A 19622-nucleotide genomic window follows, 5' to 3' on the forward strand; every position below is an offset into this window, starting at 1 on the left:
GCACACCATTTCTTTCATTTTCAAGATGAGATAGCAGTAATTTACAGCTAATTGGGGCATTCACTCTTTCTTACATGTTTCAGTGACTAGCAGCATCCCATTTTCTTGGCTGGTCACAGTGAAACCAAAACTAATTACAGAACTAACTACTTGTGGAAATCCTCTTAATGGTATATATTCAGTACCGGATCTGCCCTCCACAGTCTCTCTTTTGCCCAAGTTGTCCAACACTGGGTTTGACTTTAACTGCTCTGTAATCCTGCATTGTTACGTGGTTTTGTTATAAAGAGGGACTTTGTCACATGAGCATTAAGGTTGTGTTTAAGTTCTGACCTCTTTATCTGGCAAGCTGAAGAGGAACTCTCGATCAAAGCGGCCGGGTCTTCGTAAAGCAGGATCTATAGAATCCAGCCTGTTGGTGGCTCCAATGACCACAATCTCTCCTCTGCTGTCTAAGCCATCCATAAGGGCCAGAAGAGTTGACACAATAGAGCTAACAGAAAAAATATAACCTTCATTCACTGGTTTAGTAAATTTTGTTACATTCTACGCAATCTTCTGCAATGACCACTCAAAAAGGACAAGCTTTTCTTGATGAGACGCCAATTAGCGAAAGACTTAATTTAGGACATAACAAAACCAGTAAGCTAACACAGGCCTTGTGCTGATATCAAGCTGAGTGAATTGGTTTCAGTTATTGTTTGAAAATCATCTGAATTTTAGTAGCATTGAATTACTAGTTTTCAGGATAAATTAATGTATCACATAAAGTTAAACAGGTTGTGGTGGTCTTTTCACAAAGATCAAGCAGCTTCTATGTAGATACCAAAAATGTACTACCTATGAATTTGGTCTTGTTCACTGGACCGCACAGGAGCAAGGCCATCTATCTCATCGAAGAAGATAATTGAAGGTCGCATCTGGTAGGCCTCGAATGAAAACAGAGGAATATGGACATAAGTAAACCGGGACTATTTTAAAGAGAAAATGCATTAAAAATGTTTTGGTTGGGAAGTCACTGGAACTAGATCTTTCAGACTGGCATCAGGGATCTCTACTAATTGGGCTAATGGAGTGAGGGGCACGAGTAACAGAAGACGGCAGCTTGTGTCAAGCCACTGAGACCGGGTGACAGGAAACAAATCAGAGCAGTAGTTTTTACAGCTATTTGGCAACCGCCGAGAACAGAGCCGAGACTTAATTCAATTACAGGTTCTGAAAGCAAGCTTCCATTAGGAATTTAAATGACTATGCCGTCAGCCTGCATCTGTTTCCCTCGGATCTAAAGCCACCATCCATCTCTTGCCTCTTGAAACCCTTTTTGTGGCTGTTTTGGTTTGGGTTTGGTGGGGTTTTTTTGTTGATGGTTATTTTGGGGGTTTTGGTGGGGTTTTTTTGAGGTGGGTAGCAGGGGTTTGCTTTGCGAGGTTTTCTCGTTTTATTAATCTTCCCTAATACATCTCAAGATTTCAAGCCCGTAAAAAAAACCCACTGAAAAAGGAAACACTAACAAACCCATGTCAGTGGAAAGAACTGACAAAAACCAAAAAGGAGTGAGTTGTTCTTAAAAATACTGACCACAGAAGATTACAGTTACCACTCGGACAGAACACACAGCACGTTTCAACCTTACCTGATCAAATAATAACCGAAGCTGTCGTTCAGATTCCCCCGCCCATTTACTCAGGCAGTCGGCACCTTTTCGCATAAAAAAGGCTATTCTCCTCTCACCTTGGCTGCATTCATTAGCAAGCGCACGAGCAACCAGTGTCTTTCCAGTCCCTGGCGGACCATAGAATAGACAGCCTCTGCAATTATTAAAAAAAAAAAAAAAAAGAAAGAAAGAAAAAGAAGAAAAGATTCATGTATGATGGAAAAGTATCTATTACAGTCCTCATCCCTAAACCACACCCCTCTTCTCTCCTAACCAAAACACTCTGTGTATAAGATCGCGGTAACAGCTGAAGTGTGAGAAAAGTGAAAAGAGATGGAAGTTTTGTGTTCCTACACAATTCAACAAGGCAGTAAACGCAACAAATAAAGAGGATAATGGAGACGTACAAACCTCGAGAAAAGATCCTAGTGTCCCGGAAGGACACTTCCAAAACTGCTGACAAACTACCAGGGGTGGTTACAGCACAGTAGAGCCAAACCAGAACAAACTTGAGCGCAGAATCTGAGACTTGGCTAACTTATGATACGCTGCATGTAAATGCTTGTTTTCACAAAAGGCAAGATTTGCTAGTAAAGCATTTCATTCTCCCTTAAAAAGCTTTAAGTTACTGGATTTGGTCTCCCAGGCCATCCATTGCTGATGATAAATGAGGTGGAAGTCTAAACCTGGGAGAGTATTCTGCATTTCCAGATAAATACAGCCATCAACTAGAAAAGCCAATACACTGCTGTTTCAAAAAGAATTTCAATGAAGAAAGAAGCAAACCCACTGGAATATTGTCTTTTCATTATTTGTAATACTTTTAAAGTTACTGAAAGCAAAGAATTTAAAGTCATATTTCACTATACCATAATTGAACTGCGCTGATCAAGAATATATAAAGCTAACAATTAAATCTCTAGTAATGTCATAATGCAGAACTAATTTAGCTGTGTAAAAAGTGGTCAGATCCTTCCTTTAGCCCAAGCACGACAAACACGGCAAGGTTCTAGTTGCAAGTCCTGTCAATTCTAAAATGTATCCCTGATCACTTGAACAAAAAGACAGTTGGTGGGAGAGACAACTGGACTTCCAAGCAACAAATTACAGTTGACTACCAGTAGATGATTCCTTCTTGCTTATAAACTAATCAAGCGGACGTGGACATCGAACTCAAACCAAAAATGACTCAGCCCCACCTTTTAAAGGCAAGACACTTTTAAAGCATACTCTCACCACACGGTACATCCTTGAACCTACATATATTCTGGATTCTATCCATTTTTAAGAAATTGCTTTTTACTACTGCCAAAAAGCCCCATCAACATTGCTGAAAATTCCGAAGCGTGGGAACATATTGATACCTCAGTTGAATATTCTCCTGAAAATGGGTGAATTAGAATTCATAGTTTTAAACAATATCTGTTACCTTGGAGGTTGAATTTTGAATCTCTCAAAGACTTCTGGGTAAAGCAGTGGAAAAACGACCATCTCTTTTAAAGCTGAAATGTGGTCAGAAAGACCACCCACACCATCAAATCGCACCTAAAAATAAATTCAACGGAACACGTTTTATATGTTAAAGAAAGCTGCAACCTTGATGAGGTTCCATCAGAAAGTACATGTCAGCACAAAGGAAATGTTCTGGGCAATTTTCAAATTGCTGGAGAGAAAACTGTAAACCAAGGTAGCTGTAGACAGCAGGTTATTGAAAGCTTTCAGAAACACTGGAAACATCTCACGGACACAATGAACTAAAATTACTTACTGAACAATCTATTTGCATTGGATCAACATCAGCCAGACTTGCTCCAATTGTCATTCGATCCTTGGGAATTCCCTTTAGCTCATCTTTTCGAAAGTTTAGTGGAAGACACCTGATTTGAATTAAGGAGAAAGAGAAAGGCACTTTCTAACTTGGGATGCGGCTAGCTTTTTGCTTTTATAACGATGGCAAGTGAATGCAGAAGACCTTATAAATGAGATAAACTTCCTAAATAATGAAATATTTGTTCAGGTTGGTTTACATTTAATGTCCGTGAGTAAAAAAAGGAAAATGGTCACTCCAGACATTAAACTGCGTTAATTATTTTAATAACTCTTAGCACTTCTAAATATCCATGCCAGACCACACAGCATATAGAGGAATGCAAGCTTCAAACAACTTACTCCATATGTGGAGACCGTGACCTGACCTTGATTTGTGTGACGGAAGAACTCCTCAAAACACACTGACATCTTTCAAAGATTTTTTCGCTTCTACATTCAAAGACTTACAGCCCAAGGGCCTACTTATTTCAGTGAGGATTAACATTATAAAGGCTGGCCACTACTGCTGGTCCTTCCCAAGGACTTTGGGATCCATGTGCCAGAAGACACACATGTCTGAGAGACATTGGGCTGAAAACTTATTTATTAGATGGTTATTAAAATAGCTTTTAGAAATTGTACAAGAGAAAGTGGCTAACACTTCACAGTCAGGCAGATGCAAACTCCCCCCAAATAGATTTCTCCCTCCCCTATTCTCCAATTTCATTAACCTTCTTAAATTTCTGTTATGGCTGCGCTTCCTATGTCTCTCAAAATGCTCTTCGTCATCAGATGTGGATGAAGAGGATGTGGAATCTGTGTTGTGGACTGCGTGTCTCCGTCTGCAAACATTTAAACAAACAAGTAAAACATTAAAGTACACGCTAAATAGTATCAAAACTTAAGTGAATTCTGTCTCAGAATTTACTTTGAGATCTATTAAGTTTCCAGATCATTGTACTCCTTTTGAATCTGATTTCAAAGTATATGACATGATTTTCCTTGTGACAGTAAAATTTAATTTTTCTGAGGAAGGTAAAATGTTTAACTATTTTTAAAAGAAATTTCATAAAATAAATTACTCATTTTGTCCAATCTCTCTCTCACACACACATAAATGGAGTTTCACTTAGCATTATATATCCACTCTGTGAAACAGAAACCTTTTTAACTTGTTTACAAATTTGGCTTCAAAAACCTTTCCTTCCATAACTATCTGCTTTCAAAGACGCTGAACAAAGTGCTCATATCTAGCAAGAGACAGCATTCTGCATGCTCTAACTGCTTACAGGATCCAAAACCTCTTTGTCATTACTACTGTAATTCATAATTGATAATTTCATTTAGCATTTTTCTTGTTTAAGGATAGTTTCATACAGAATCATTAGCTGGTTTCAGACAGAAACCAGAATCAGTATTTGACTGATTAAAAAAAAAAAACCCAAAACAAATCCATTAAAACTTCCACACAGGTTCTCCCTCTAACTAAATTATCTTCAGTTTTAAGAAAATAATTGGTATTCTTCAAGATGAGTCTCAGATTTTCAGAGAGAGATTCTGGCTTCGGTTCAAGAACAAAAGAATTGCAGCTACGTAATCTCAGCACAGCCTCCGGAATTACCTTATCAGTGACCACCAATACTGCATTTTAAAATACCTAATGGCTAATATAAAAAGTACAGTTTACACTCTCAATATTTGTTTTCTTTATACCCTCGGACTACCACAGCGATAATCACACTATTAATCTGTAATTACCACCAATCCAAACACCCTTGAAAGCATTAGTCAGTAATGTGAGCAACAGCACTATTGATAAGTAAGAACTATCACTAACCATATACCAACCTGTTAGCTCTTTTGCAGCAAGAGCCGTCTGACTGAGCACTTCTAAATGAGTATCTCTGTCTGACAGGTGAAGAGCGGCCCGAAAAATCTCTCTTACGTTGTCTTGGTTCTGTTGAAAGCAAAGAATTTAGAATAATGTTACAAACAAGGTTAAGAGAAAGCAGGATAGTGGAGGAGGTAGAAAATTTCAGGGGAAGTTTCAAGTGATTTGGGGGGGGGGATTTTTTTTTTTTTTTTTTTTAAATCAGTGCACAGTAGAAGGGAAAAAAACACACACTTGTGTTTTAAGGAGAACTGAAAGCCACAAGAGTAAGATTATCAAGTCTGCTTAATTACTATTCTTTCAAGGATACACAGGCCTTTTTTTTATTGAAAAACAACAACAAGTATGCCAAATGGCAAAGGAATATAACGTGCACAGGCTACATGCATTTAATAAAATTTACTTGCAGAATGAAGGTAAGAAATTTAAATAGAAGTTGAGTGGGTATATATTTCATTAAAAAAAAAAGTCTATGCAAGGAATTAGGTCTTAAGAGAAACTGTGCATATAACCTACTTTCCAATGGAGCCTGATAGCGCTCAACGGTTTTCCTCTGTCGAAAGTCATAACGCTTTCGAGTGTCTTCACCATCCCCTTTCTCTTCATTTTCTTCTGATGAAACTACTGTACATTGACATAACGTTAAACTGTTTAAGTACTGTTGCAAATGATACTAAATTCAAAATGCACTCCACAGATGCCTATAGGTTTTACTATTACCTTCATGTTAATGACAATAGATCTGAAAACTGGCAAAACCTTACGACCAATTTATGCAAGAGACATTCCAGAAATTACAAAACACAGAGGAGCGTACATATAGATACTGTTCTGTGCTCGCTGAAATTGCTGGGTGACTTCTCATCAGCCTTACTAACACCAATTCTGTCATCTTGCTTAGCTAAGATGCAGCTCCTATGAAAACCGCTATTTCAGAAAGTCATTTCTTGTTATTTTGAGAAAGCGTTTCAAGGAAATGTTTTTAATATTCTATAGTGGTAAGACTAAGCATGGTAAGCTAGCTCCAAGCCCTAGCTCTGCCACAGATTACGTGAGCAATAATGGGCAAGTCTCAGGTTTGAACTTCCCCAATCAGAAAATAATGTCAAATGCATACAGTTTATGCCACTAGCTTCTGCAAAGTAACTTCATGTTTTTTTCATGAAGGATGGTAAGAATGCAACAACCAGAGTATAATTACCTAGCAGGTTCCTAGTAACACCCTCTCACATTAATAGCTACACACCGGGTGAGGAATGTACATGCTCTGTTCACCTCCCTGCTCACTAAAATTAAGTACGCTTGATTCCTTGGAAAGCACTAAGCTTTATTTCTTCCCCCTAAAATGTCACACTGCTTTCTGAATGCAAGATAAGTTACACAAGATAACGTAGACAGCACATGGAAAAGTGAAAAATTATTTTGGCATCACTACTATCCCCAGTCCATGGTTCTCCAACACTCCTGTCACAAAGGCACGAGCTTTTCTGCTCCTCTAGTCCTTCCCCTTGTTCCACTCACTTTCTTTATACTAACACACCTTCCTCACTCCTTCTTGGCACACGTTTCATTCTAAAAGTATATTTTAGTTTTTTCCCAATTTAAAATTCCAGAGTTATCACTTTGACCACAAATGAACTGCCCCATACTCTAATTTCCCTTTCAACATACTATTTCTAATTACTTTCTACAAGTCTCTCCTGCCCAACACCTCGAGATCCACACACTTGAACCAAGCCATACAGTTCCTCCCTCTAGACTGCCCATACCTTGTATTAAAGCTGCTCTTATTAAAGCCTTGACTTGATATTCTCCTAACTAGATCTCCAAACGAGTCAGCTGTCCTCCCTTACCAGTCAAATGTCCTCGGCACACTTGGTCGTTTCTTTTTGGTAATGCCTTGCTCTACCTGGGCTTCTTGAAGTCAGCCTCTCGCTGGACTCCTGCTGTGGCTCCAGGTGTTCTCTCACTGCTCTACGAGGAGGTCTGGTCACCGAGGTACGCACCCGGGAGCCACAGGCTAGGTCTGAACTAGTGACAGGCTGAACAACAGGCCTAAAAACAGGCCACGGACTGTTCGCTGGCCTGATCGGGATTAGCAACAAGATCACCCCAGTGCTCATTAACACCTGGACATCTAGCTTGAACCTTTTTGTAGGTCTCCGTTGCCAGTCATTAAGTCGTACACAGGCTGTGTAACACATACAAGATAACGCCCGCACTGGAGATTGCATAAATCACCTCTCGTTCAAGTTCTGATAAGTCTGATGGTCAGACAGGTGACCAGACGCAGGGCACAGGCAGCACTGACCAGCAAACTATTTACATGTGACTGGCCCGTTTTATCCCCTTGCCCCTCTATTTTCCTACTCTTGTTCCTCACAAAGTCACTGGAACGCCTCCCGTGTTCCTGCCCTTAAGATCCCTTAAGTCCTGTGTGAACTGCTTTTCCCCTGCATCCCACAAAATGCCCCACTGCTGGGCAGTAACCCCCTAGTCCAAAAGGTGATATGCAGAGCTGCCCCCGATGAATCCTCCAGATAGGTTTCCCGCCCGGATGCTGGGGCTGAGAGCTCTGATGGGACGGACAGCCCTGGGAGAGGCCCAGACAGGGTGGCTGTTCCTCCTCGCTTTGATCTGGGTGTCTGCCATCGCACACCCACGCGCTCCTCCGGGCTTGTGCAGATAGGGCTTTGATGGACTGATGGCCTTGGGAGTAGCCCGGCAGGGTGTTATGTGGGCTCCCCCTCCTGCCACTGTCTCTCTGAGCGAGTGTGCAGAGGAGGTCTGTCACAAAACCTAACACTGATCAGCTCAACTACTGCCGCATCCTTTTCTATCCTTAAGTACAGTCTCGCCCCATTCTGTTCCATCCAGAAATCTCCTACAAGGATTGTTGGACTGACTGCCTTAATCACAACTATCCTTCTCCTTAAAACCTTAGAGGTTCTTCCCCCTCACTCCAAACATAAAGTTAATATGGCCTTTTACAATTTCACCTTATTCCTCATGTTATTTCCCACTGAGTGCCGGGATGACAGCTCCTAATTACAGGCCCAGGCAGCAGCTTCCACCGACTACCTGCTAAACACAAAAATGAACACCACTATCTTCTCCCCTGCTGATCGTCACACTCTGGAGGAGCTTTCCATACTCATCTGGCAGCCTGCCTGCCTGCCTGAAAAGTCTTGCTGCGCTGCTCAAAACCGTGAAAACTGTCATGCTCCTGCTGCAGCAAGATCACTCTTTCTCATTCTGAGGAATACTGTCCGTTTCTCTCTATTCCCACCCGTCCACAGCCATCTGTTGCCTTTTATCCTGTCAGCATTTTGGAAAAGCACTGGTTTTTTTTCCTCCGAATACCTGTTCTGAGCTCACTACAGTGCAGCTCTAGAGTCCGTGACTATGGCTTGTAATGTCAATAGCAACACAGATTCTTTTAACAGAAGAAAAATACTCAGTAGTTCAGCTCATCTCAATTGTTTAAGACAAGGCTCTTGGCTAGAGCATAGTAAAAAAAATTTAAACCAGAACTAACCTACAATGCCACCTTGATTATCAGCTATTTCTTTGTCAGCTCTTTGGATTTCTTTCTTTCCTTGTGCATACATATCGAGGTTCTCCTAAATAAAAGAAACAAGAAGGATCAGTCACAAACATGCAGAAAACCTGACATGGGCATATTTAGTGCCTATACAGTAACATTATCAAAGCACTCCATGTACACAAAAGATTAAATTAAGGTACGGGAGAACAGGAACATCATTCTGGCACCCAGGATTGATAACAAGAATTTCTGCTCTAAAATAGGGTTTTGTACATGTGATAGTTAAATACTTAAATACAAAACCGAGTGTATCAATTAATCACAGGTTAATAATCCAAGAACCCAGGAAAAAGCAATTTCTAGCAGATAAAAAAAAAACCCCAAAACCCACATATGGGCATTTGAGACATGATGGACAAAGTACTATGGACAATTCTGGTTTCATTAAAAAAAAAAAAAAAAAAAGTAATTTAGATCTAAGCAAAAACCTGTGAAAGCAGGCTATGAAGATGTTTAAAAAATGAAGTGCCTGTCATTCAAGAGGACAGTAGAACTTAATTTATTGAGCAAAACTAAGAGGAAATATGATTGCTGTATATAATTTTAACCTCAGTTCATCTAGGGACAGAGGACTTCTTAAGCTCACAGGCCAGGCTGGCACAAAACCAAACACAGATAAATCAGACATCGACGAATTCAGTTTTTAGTACGATTTGAAGTGAAAACCCAAGCCCTGAAACAGCTGTTTGTAAACAGCCTCCATTCAAAAATCATAAGGCCATTCAGAAAGTGTAGTATAAGACATGTATTTCAGCATAGTACTGCTTTTTCATGTCTTCTGAAGATTTTTCCTCCACCCACCCTTCTAGTGTATCTGGAGCGTGACCATAACAGTAAGATGTTAAACTATAATTAGAGAGCAAAAACAAATGTTATTGTAGACTGCACTATTCTTTGGAATAAGTTATTTCAGCTAAATTAAAATCACAACTAAATAATTTCCCTATGTGGAATACACTACTTATACAAAAAGAGTAAAATAGATTAGTATCTCCTACATCGTGGAACACCCCAAGGTCTTCCATCATTCGCCGTCTACGCATCTTCTCCATGTCATCCATTTTTTGCAAGACTGCTTCTGCAGTACTACGACAAAAAGTTGACATGTAAGAACAAAGATAGGCAAGTACAAACAAAAATATTTAAAACAGTACACATAATCAGCATGACATTTTAATAGAGTATGCACAAAGTAAGAGTCGTTGACGCTTAACCAAGTTTTTTAACACTACTTAAAAATCAGGTCAAATGTTTACTTTTTTAGAGAGAGAGAGTTAAGAACAAGCGATTGAGGATTTGCAGACACTGGTTTCGGGTTTATTTTCCCCTCTCACTGAACACAGTAAAAAAAAAAAAAAGGAATCTAATTTAGTAGGAAAAAAGAATTCTGAAGATCATAGTAATGTAACAGAAAGAAATTATAGCAGTTTTTAATAGCGCTTCAGTTGCTCTGCATGATAGCATTAAGTCATGTTTAGTTCACAGCCTTCCTCAGACAACAGGTTGCTTATTCTTCTCTTAACTGTAATTTAAGTTTCATGTTGATTTCCCATGACTGTATATGCTGGAAAAAAACCCCATCCCGCTCCTGTTCCAGTTCACAAACTTTTCAGAAAACAAGGTCAATTTGGGCTTCACAAAGGTCATTAAGCCATGGACAGACAGGCAGAAACACTAGGACTACGTCACTTTGGCTGTATCCAACTTTCCTCAGTATCTCAACTCAACCGAGCATTAGACAAATATTCATAAGCATGGAAGAAAAGTTAATTAAAAATGAAGGCGCTTCTGATGCTAAGAAAATCGATTTAGAGGGCAAGTTAAATCTACTGAAAGTCACACCGTAAAGTGAGTGTTTTGGTTCACAAGACAACACATAAACCCACCCAGCCCGTACATAGAAGGTGCTCTAGTATGAAGATCTCTCTGCAGCTGGCAATCACAAAATGAAGACACCGGGGGCCAATTTAAACATTGGCTGTGCCCAAACTCTTTACACGTGAAGCACTTCCCAAATACATCCTCACACACACACACACACACTCTCCAACCTGGAAGTCTTAAACAGCCACAAGCATCTATTTCCAAAAGACTCGGGTTAAACAGCTTGGCTGCGAAGGACAAAGGCCCACACGTTACCTAAATCACTGTATTAACAATAATTACAGGACATACTGGCACAGGCAGAGGCAGAGGCAGAGGAGGACACCCTACCTGACCAACAGCAATGGAATGTTAGCAGAGGTTGCTTAACAACATCCTGCAAGTTCCGAGCCGTGCCACCCTGGTGGGACTCTGCAGTGGAGGGCACCTGAGCCCAGCAGGTATCACAAGGCCATATCCTATATGTAGTCTCAGCCTAACCACTGAATACATTTAGCTCTTGCTACCAGGAACAGTAATACCTTTTTCTGTTGTCAAAAGAAGGAGAAAGGTGCTAGCTGATACTATGCCATAGCACAAAGGCTTGCTAGTAAGGCTCATTTTAGTAGCTTTGCAAGATGATGACAAAAATCTCACTCACTCTGTTATAAGTTTGTCAAATAAAACAGATTGATTTGTAGTGGTGTAATGGCTTTGTCAAAGCCTGCAGCTTCGGCGGACCTCCAAATCCCCATTTTCTTCATGGACTTGTTCTGCAGCTTTTGCATCAGCTCTAGTCTTCAGTGTCCTGTTGACTAAAATACGTTAATGTATGAAATATTTTGAGACAGAACATATGTTATTCCCTTTATTTCACCGTTATTCTAGTAAAATGTAAAAAAAATCTGCCGTGGATTTTTTCTTTAAATACTGAATTAGAAGTTATTGTCACGACCACAGCATTCAACTTAAATGACTTATGTTAAAAGCACGACTTGTATAGCAACTTTTTATTAGTCTAGAAAGCCAGTCTGATGAAAACAAACACGCAGTTTTTGTTTCATGCAGGAGGCAAGTTTATTCCAGTTACTTCTTTCTGGAAAAGTGAAAACAACTAATAGGTCTCTCTAAGGTGTTTTCACTCCATTCATGTAAAATCGTATCTGATAGTTTGTTTTTTTAAAAAATGTTTATGTGGGAAGTCTCTTCTTAAGATGCATAGTTTTAGTACACTGTTTAAGCATACATCACTTTCATTTTCTGCATCGTGACACAAAAGCTCTAGAAGATAAGAAATGTCTCCAGATAAACGCCCCAATATCAAAGAGCTCAAACGCTTGCTGCTTTAAAACAACATCTGCCCAGTACTTACCACGCAGCATCCTTTGCCACAGGTTCGTTACTTGCACTATGTCCTGGGTTTGCATGGCAAAGTTTTGGTAGCGGGGCAGGGCTACAGGGGGGACCCGCGCTGGAGCTGTCTATTCCTGAAGGACTGCACCCCGTGGAAGGGACCCACGCTGGAGCAGTTCGTGAAGGACTGTGCCCCGTGGGAAGGACTCGTGTTGGAGATGGTGGTGGAGGACTGTCTCCCATAGGAGGGACCCCACGCTGGATCAGGGGAAGAGTGTGAGGAGTACTCCCTCTAAGGAGGAAGGAGTGGCAGAGACATGTGAGGAACTGATCACAACCCCCATTCCCCGTCCCCCTGTGCCGCTGGTGGGGGGAAAGGAGGGAGAGAAATCAGGAGTGAAATTGAGCCTGGGAAGAAGGCGGGGGGTCGGGGGGGGGAAGGTGTTTTAAGATTTGGGTTTATTTCTCCTTACTCAACACCGATTTGATTGGTAAGAAATTAATTTTCCCGAGTTGAGTCTGTTTTGCCCATGACTGTAATTGGTGAGTGATCTCTCCCTGTCCTTATCTCAACCCACAAGCCTTTCATTACATTCATCCAGCTGAGGACGGACAATGATAGAGCGGCTTTGGTGGGCACCTGCCCTCCAGCCAGGGTCAAGCCACCACACACTGTCATTAAAATAATTAAGAGAGGTCAATGAGAAAGTAGAGCACAATTAGAACCTGAATAACTACAGACAAAGTGCATTTCAGGCCCCTTCCTGTAATAAGTAATTGGAGGTAATTTGGTGATCAAATTGGGTTGGACGAGAAAAGGCAATCTTTCTGCACCATTCTGCACCAGAGAACATCCTGTTTGGTGAGGTTTAACCAAAATGTTGCAAATTGCAGTGCTATGTTACTATGACAACTCGTATCTCTGTAACAAACTACCCAGACTTGGAGGAGCCACGATAACCGAAAAAGCCGAAAGGCGCGAAAATCAACCTGTAAAGGGGGCTGTTTAGCTTGTTTGAATTCGCGAGCCTTTGGTGGAGCTGCGACTCCCCGGCCGCCCAGCGCTGCTTTTGCTTTCCTACCTTAATAAATACAGATTGGATTTACTTTGGACTCTATTTGTCTCAATTCAACTATAACAAATTTGGTGCCGTGACTCGGATCCAGACAGCCGACTCGGACTTCAACTCTGGGAGGGCGCCCCATCCTCGGATGGTCCCGGAGGAGATTCCGACTTAGCTCACCTGGATTTTCCGAACTGAGATAGGAAAGCAAAAAAAAAAAAAAAAAAAAAAAAAAAAAAGAGAAAAGAAAAGAAAAGAGATCCTGCATTTCCCGTAACTTTTGTGCACGAAGAGCCGGATGAAGACTCGGGAGTGAGTAAGTATATTGCGGTTCCGTTCGGTCGGGTTTGGGTACCCGGAGTGCGAGTGACTGAGACGTCCACTGGGCTTAGTAGTCCGCCGGGCGAAGCGAGTGTGGACCTCCTAATAGTGCGGTTCCCATTGTCCGCGAGGGCGTGGGCCACGAACGGAGGGAAGCGAGTGAATTTCGAGTGAGAGAAGGCACTTTCGGAAGATGGGACAGGAGGAAAGTAAGGCTTCTGTTTCCATGCAGGAGATACGGGGTGGGGGTGGGCTCCCTGACATACCCCAAGATAGCCCTTTAGGTCAAATGATTCAATATTGGGATGATACCCCTTACCGAGAAGGGAAGTCTAAGGAGAAAATGGTCCATTATTGTATGAAAATATGGGGAGGAAAACAAATAAGAAAAGATTTATATTGGCCAATTTATGGATCTTTGGAGGATTGGATATGTCAACAATTAAATATATATGTTAACAACAAACAACCATTTAATAAGGAGGAGACTGAATATGCCTTTTTATGGATTCTGGGCACGGCTCAGAACACTAATTTGTTTCCATTGAAAGAAAAGAAAAATGATAAGAAAAAAAAGTGGGATATAGACGAACCTCCAGCGTCTCCCCCACCCTATGTTCCCCCTCCTCCGCTACCACAAGAATTTGAGCAGGATCTCCCTCCAACAGCACCCCCAGACCCTGGGGAAGATGCTCCTCCTTCTAATCGAATAATAACTAGAAGTCAAACTAGAGAGAGAAGAGAGGAAAATTTATTGTATCCGTTAAGGGAAACCGCTATGGGGGGGGCACAACCCGGAGTCGGATTTGTATCTGTACCTCTCAGCTCCGGGGATGTGAGGGAATTTAAGAAAGAAATGGGACACTTGTTAGAGGACCCACTAGGCGTAGCAGAACATTTTGATCAATTCCTCGGACCCAACATTTACACTTGGGACGAGATGGAGTCTATTTTGAAGATCTTGTTCACAAATGAAGAGCGTGGGATGATTAGAACAGCAGGCATGAGACATTGGGATCAGAGGCATCAGCATGGTCCCGCCGGAGATGTAAAATGGCCCCTACAGCGGCCCCATTGGGACAATCAAGACCCTGCACATAGAAATAACATGGTTGATCTCCGGGATATGATAATTCAGGGGATTAGAGATTCTGTACCTAGAGGGAAAAGTATTAATAAGGCCTTTAATGAACAACAGAGGAAAGATGAAACCCCCACTGAATGGCTGGAGAGATTGAGAAAGAGTTTGCAGCTATATTCTGGGTTAGACCCCGATAGCCAAGTGGGTCAAGTCCTGCTGAAAACTCAATTTGTAGCTAAATCTTGGATGGATATAAGGAAGAAGTTAGAGAAAATAGAAGATTGGCAGGAAAGAGGGTTAGATGAATTATTACGAGAAGCTCAGAAGGTGTATGTGAGAAGGGAAGAAGAAAATCAGAAGAAACATGCCAGAATCTTGATGGCTGCTGTAAGGGAAGGGCAAAATCAGGGCAGAAGAGGAGAAAGTCCCCGGAAGGGCCCAATAGAACTGAAACAGAAGAGACTTGGTCTACAGGACATGGAATGTTTTTATTGTCACAGGAAGGGACATCTGCAGAGGAATTGTCGGAAAAGAATACAGGATGAGGAGATTTTTAAGGAAGATTAGGGGGGTCAGGGGCTCTATTTGCTGGGGACCCCTAAGGTTACCGAGCCCTTGATAAAATTGAAATTAGGTCCTCAGCATGAAGTGTTCGAGTTCCTCGTGGACTCAGGCGCTGAAAGATCAACCGTCCAAAAATTACCATTTGGATGTGTTGAATCAAAGGATAAACTCCAAGTAATTGGCGCGAAGGGGGAACCTTTCAAGGTGCCCCTAATAAGAAATGTAGCAATAGAAGCCCCCAATAAATATGGAATGGGAACATTTTTACTGGTCCCAGAAGCTGAGTATAATCTTTTGGGACGAGATCTGATGGTGGAATTAGGAATTAATTTGGAAGTAGATCAGGAGAAATTAAAAGTAAGATTATGCTTATTAACTGCAGAAGATAAAGCCAAGATTAATCCAGAAACTTGGTATAGCCCAGGATTGGTGGGAAAATTAAATATCGAACCGATCACGATCTCTATAAAAGACCCAGACCAGCCAATTAGGATAAAACAGTATCCCATGTCCAGAGAAGGGAGAGAAGGGTTACAGCCAATAATTGAGAGGCTTTTGGCCCAAGGGCTTTTAGAACCCTGTATGTCTCCTCACAATACTCCCATATTGCCCATAAAGAAGCCAGATGGGTCCTATCGCTTAGTACAAGATCTGAGAGCTATAAACAAACGTACCATTACCCGGTTTCCTGTGGTAGCTAACCCGCACACTATACTTAATCGGTTAAGTCCAGACTATAAATGGTATAGTGTTATAGATTTAAAGGATGCTTTTTGGGCCTGTCCCTTAGAAAAAGAATGTAGAGACTATTTTGCTTTTAGGCCTTAAGGGATTGAAGGTCTCTAAGTCCAAATTGCAGTTTACTGAAAAAGAGGTAAAAATATTTGGGGCATTGGCTCACGAAGTGACACAAAAAAATTAGATCCTGAAAGAGTGAAAGGAATTTTGTCTCTAACAGCGCCCACTAATAAAAGACAGATAAGACAGTTATTGGGATTATTAGGGTATTGGGCGACAGTGGATAGAAAATTACAGCAGTAAAGTAAAATTTTTGTATGAAAAACTAACTAAGAACGGGTTAGTAAAATGGACCCTTGAAGATGAGGAGCGTTGGGAAAACATGAAAAGAGACCTGGTAGAGGCACCTGTCCTCAGTTTACCAGATATCCGTAAACCCTTTCAACTTTTTATCAATGTGGAAAACGGGACAGCCTATGGGGTCCTGACCCAAGGGTGGGCAGGACAGAGAAAGCCTGTAGGATATTATTCTAAAATACTAGATCCTGTAAGCCGCGGGTGGCCCACTTGTTTACAAGCAATAGTGGCCACTGCGTTACTGGTAGAAGAGGTTGGAAAGGTCACCTTGGGAGGTGAACTAAAGGTATACACCCCCCACAACATTCGAGGAGTATTGCAACAACGAGCTGATAAGTGGCTTACGGACAGTCGATTACTAAAATATGAGGGAATTTTGATTAACTCCCCTAGGTTAGAAATGGAAACAACCTCTATTCAGAATCCTGCCCAATTTTTATACGGAGAACCTAGAGAAGATTTGACACATGATTGTCTCCAACTAATAAATTTGCAGACTAAGATAAGGGAGGATTTGGAGGAGGATGAATTAGACGATGGAGAAAAATTATTTGTGGATGGCTCCTCACGAGTGGTTGAAGGACAACGGAAATCGGGATATGCTATTGTGGATGGGTGCACCTTTCAGATAAAAGAATCAAGACCATTAAGTAAAGCTTGGTCCGCACAAGTGTGTGAGTTATAAGCCATACTGAGAGGACTAAAACTTTTGGAGAATAAAATTGGAACCATTTATACCGATTCAAAATATGCCTTTGGGGTGGTACATACTTTTGGAAAAATTTGGGAGGAGAGAGGCTTAATTAACACCCAGGGAAAGAGATTAGTACATGAAAAACTAATCCAAGAGGTATTAAAGGCTTTAAGGGGTCCACTAAAGATAGCTATAGTCCATGTAAAGGGACATCAGAAGGGACTAACCCACACAGTAAGAGGAAAAATAGATAAGGCTTTCACTCTCCAGGAATTGGATAAACTAAAACAAATTGGAGCAAAAAGAGATGGTGATAAATGGCTGCTACCAGATGGCAGAGAAATTCTTCTAGGGGAATACTGAATAAATTACACCATAAAACCCATTGGGGAATTCAGGCTTTAGTAGACCAGTTCGAAACAAACTATGCCTGTGTTGGAGTATATGGTCTAGCTAAAAAGATTTTAGAGGGATGTTTAACCTGTCACAAAGTGAATAAACGACAACTTAGGGAAAAGGTTCAGGGAGGTCGCGAACTGGCTAAAAGACCCTTTGAGAAAATACAGGTGGATTTTACTGAATTGCCGAAGGTTGGGAGATATCAGTATTTATTAGTCTTGGTTGATCATCTTACGCACTTTGTAGAAGCCTTTCCAGTGGTAAGGGCTACTGCAAAGACAGTTATTAAAATTCTCTTGGAAGAAATTATTCCAAGGTATGGAACTATTGCGGTAATTGACTCAGACCGAGGCCCACATTTTACGTCCAAAATAATTAAAGAAACAACTGAATTGTTTGGTACAAAATGGGAATACCATACTCCCTGGCACCCACAGAGTTCCGGGAAAGTAGAAAGAATGAATGGGGAAATAAAGAAACACCTAACCAAGCTTATGGTGGAAACAAAATTGAATTGGGTTAAATGTCTATCGCTGACCTTGCTTTACATTAGAACTCAACCAAGGACAGATACTGGTATATCCCCCTTTGAAATGTTGTATGGGATGCCTTATGACTTTGGATTATTAGTAGAGCACCCGAAGGTCGAAGATAAAATTTTAACAGAATATATTTTAGAACTGACAAAAAGGAGACAAGAACTAAGAAAGAAAGGTTTGGTAGTACAAAGACCTCCCTTGGACATTTCCATACACCGAATCCAGCCTGGAGACCAGGTACTAATCAAAACCTGGAAAGAAGCCTCCCTGACGCCTCGTTGGGAAGGACCCTTTGTTGTTCTACTTACCACAGATACAGCTGTACGAACAGCGGAAAAAGGGTGGACTCATGCCAGCAGAATTAAGGGACCTATCTTCCCAGAAAGGTGGACTGTAACGTCGGAACCAGGAGACCTCCGAATGAAGATAAGAAAAAACGAGACCGGTAAATGAATCACTCCAGATCAGTGGTTCCAAATACACTACGAGTCACCTTGAAGTGAAGAAAGGATACCTGACCAAACGGGGGGGGTGGACTATACAAACTAATAGGAATCCCTCAGGTTTTTCCCTTTTGTTGTGAAAATAGATTTCCGGGGAATACCCTGCTTGAAACCCGGGCATTTATGTTGGGTTGTTTGCCAATGTTTAAATTGTAAATGGTCCTGTCTTTCATTTAAGAGACAGTGTTTCATTTAAGAGACAACTTTATTGTACAGTGTGCTATAAGATTTGCCTAGAAATGGGCCCAACAACCAAACAGGTGGAAATATATTTGAGAGATAACTCACTCTAAATTATTAACAGGATAACAGCTAAATTCCCCTGAAGACTACCTGCTGCTGCCGAGAAGATATTAATATCCCGTTGCTCTCTGCTAAAGAGTAGACGAGGAAGGCAGAGAGGTACCGAACCGTGGGGACAAGAAAAGTTGTTATCCTATTGATAGTCAGAATTGGAGCCTGAATTGGACGCGGCCTGTGAAGTGTTGTCTAGATTTGATCAACAAATTACTTATAAAAAAAAAAAAGGGGGGATTGTAATAAGTAATTGGAGGTAATTTGGTGATCAAATTGGGTTGGACGAGAAAAGGCAATCTTTCTGCACCATTCTGCACCAGAGAACATCCTGTTTGGTGAGGTTTAACCAAAATGTTGCAAATTGCAGTGCTATGTTACTATGACAACTCGTATCTCTGTAACAAACTACCCAGACTTGGAGGAGCCACGATAACCGAAAAAGCCGAAAGGCGCGAAAATCAACCTATAAAGGGGGCTGTTTAGCTTGTTTGAATTCGCGAGCCTTTGGTGGAGCTGCGACTCCCCGGCCGCCCAGCGCTGCTTTTGCTTTCCTACCTTAATAAATACAGATTGGATTTACTTTGGACTATATTTGTCTCAATTCAACTATAACATTCCCGTGTTCAGCCTGCGCCTGGCAGGATTCTGCCTGCAAATAACAGATTTTCCCAGCTGCCAGCAAGCAGCTTCACGGCACCAAGCCTGTTCGTGTGCTCCGCGCCGCAATTCGCTTCCAAGGTAAATCGCTGAACTTCAGGGACACCTTCCTCATGTCTGTGGGTTTGTGCTTCTCATGACTGAATTACTTTTTAACTCACATAGAATACTGCAATATTCCCTCCTATTTGCAAGAACGATTGATTTTCAATCAATTTGTGTCCTGCAGAC

General features: G+C 41.3%; 1 protein-coding gene across 1 annotated transcript in view; it reads right to left on the reverse strand.

The window, feature by feature from the left end:
- The window catches only part of LOC129200935 (ATPase family AAA domain-containing protein 2-like), a gene marked incomplete at its 5' end in the record, with an annotated part of 61882 nt that overhangs the window by 17499 nt on the left and 24761 nt on the right, over positions 1-19622 (reverse strand). The window contains 12 exons of the mRNA XM_054812189.1: positions 334-493; positions 841-929; positions 1634-1808; positions 3084-3199; positions 3423-3531; positions 4195-4305; positions 5312-5420; positions 5871-5978; positions 8893-8977; positions 9960-10047; positions 11486-11535; positions 11578-11597. Of these exons, the coding sequence (XP_054668164.1) occupies positions 334-493; positions 841-929; positions 1634-1808; positions 3084-3199; positions 3423-3531; positions 4195-4305; positions 5312-5420; positions 5871-5978; positions 8893-8977; positions 9960-10047; positions 11486-11535; positions 11578-11597 (1220 nt within the window). The remainder of the gene's footprint in view (positions 1-333; positions 494-840; positions 930-1633; positions 1809-3083; positions 3200-3422; positions 3532-4194; positions 4306-5311; positions 5421-5870; positions 5979-8892; positions 8978-9959; positions 10048-11485; positions 11536-11577; positions 11598-19622) is intronic.

This window comes from Grus americana, unplaced genomic scaffold, assembly GCF_028858705.1.
Source record: "Grus americana isolate bGruAme1 unplaced genomic scaffold, bGruAme1.mat scaffold_69, whole genome shotgun sequence".
NCBI lineage: Eukaryota > Metazoa > Chordata > Aves > Gruiformes > Gruidae > Grus > Grus americana.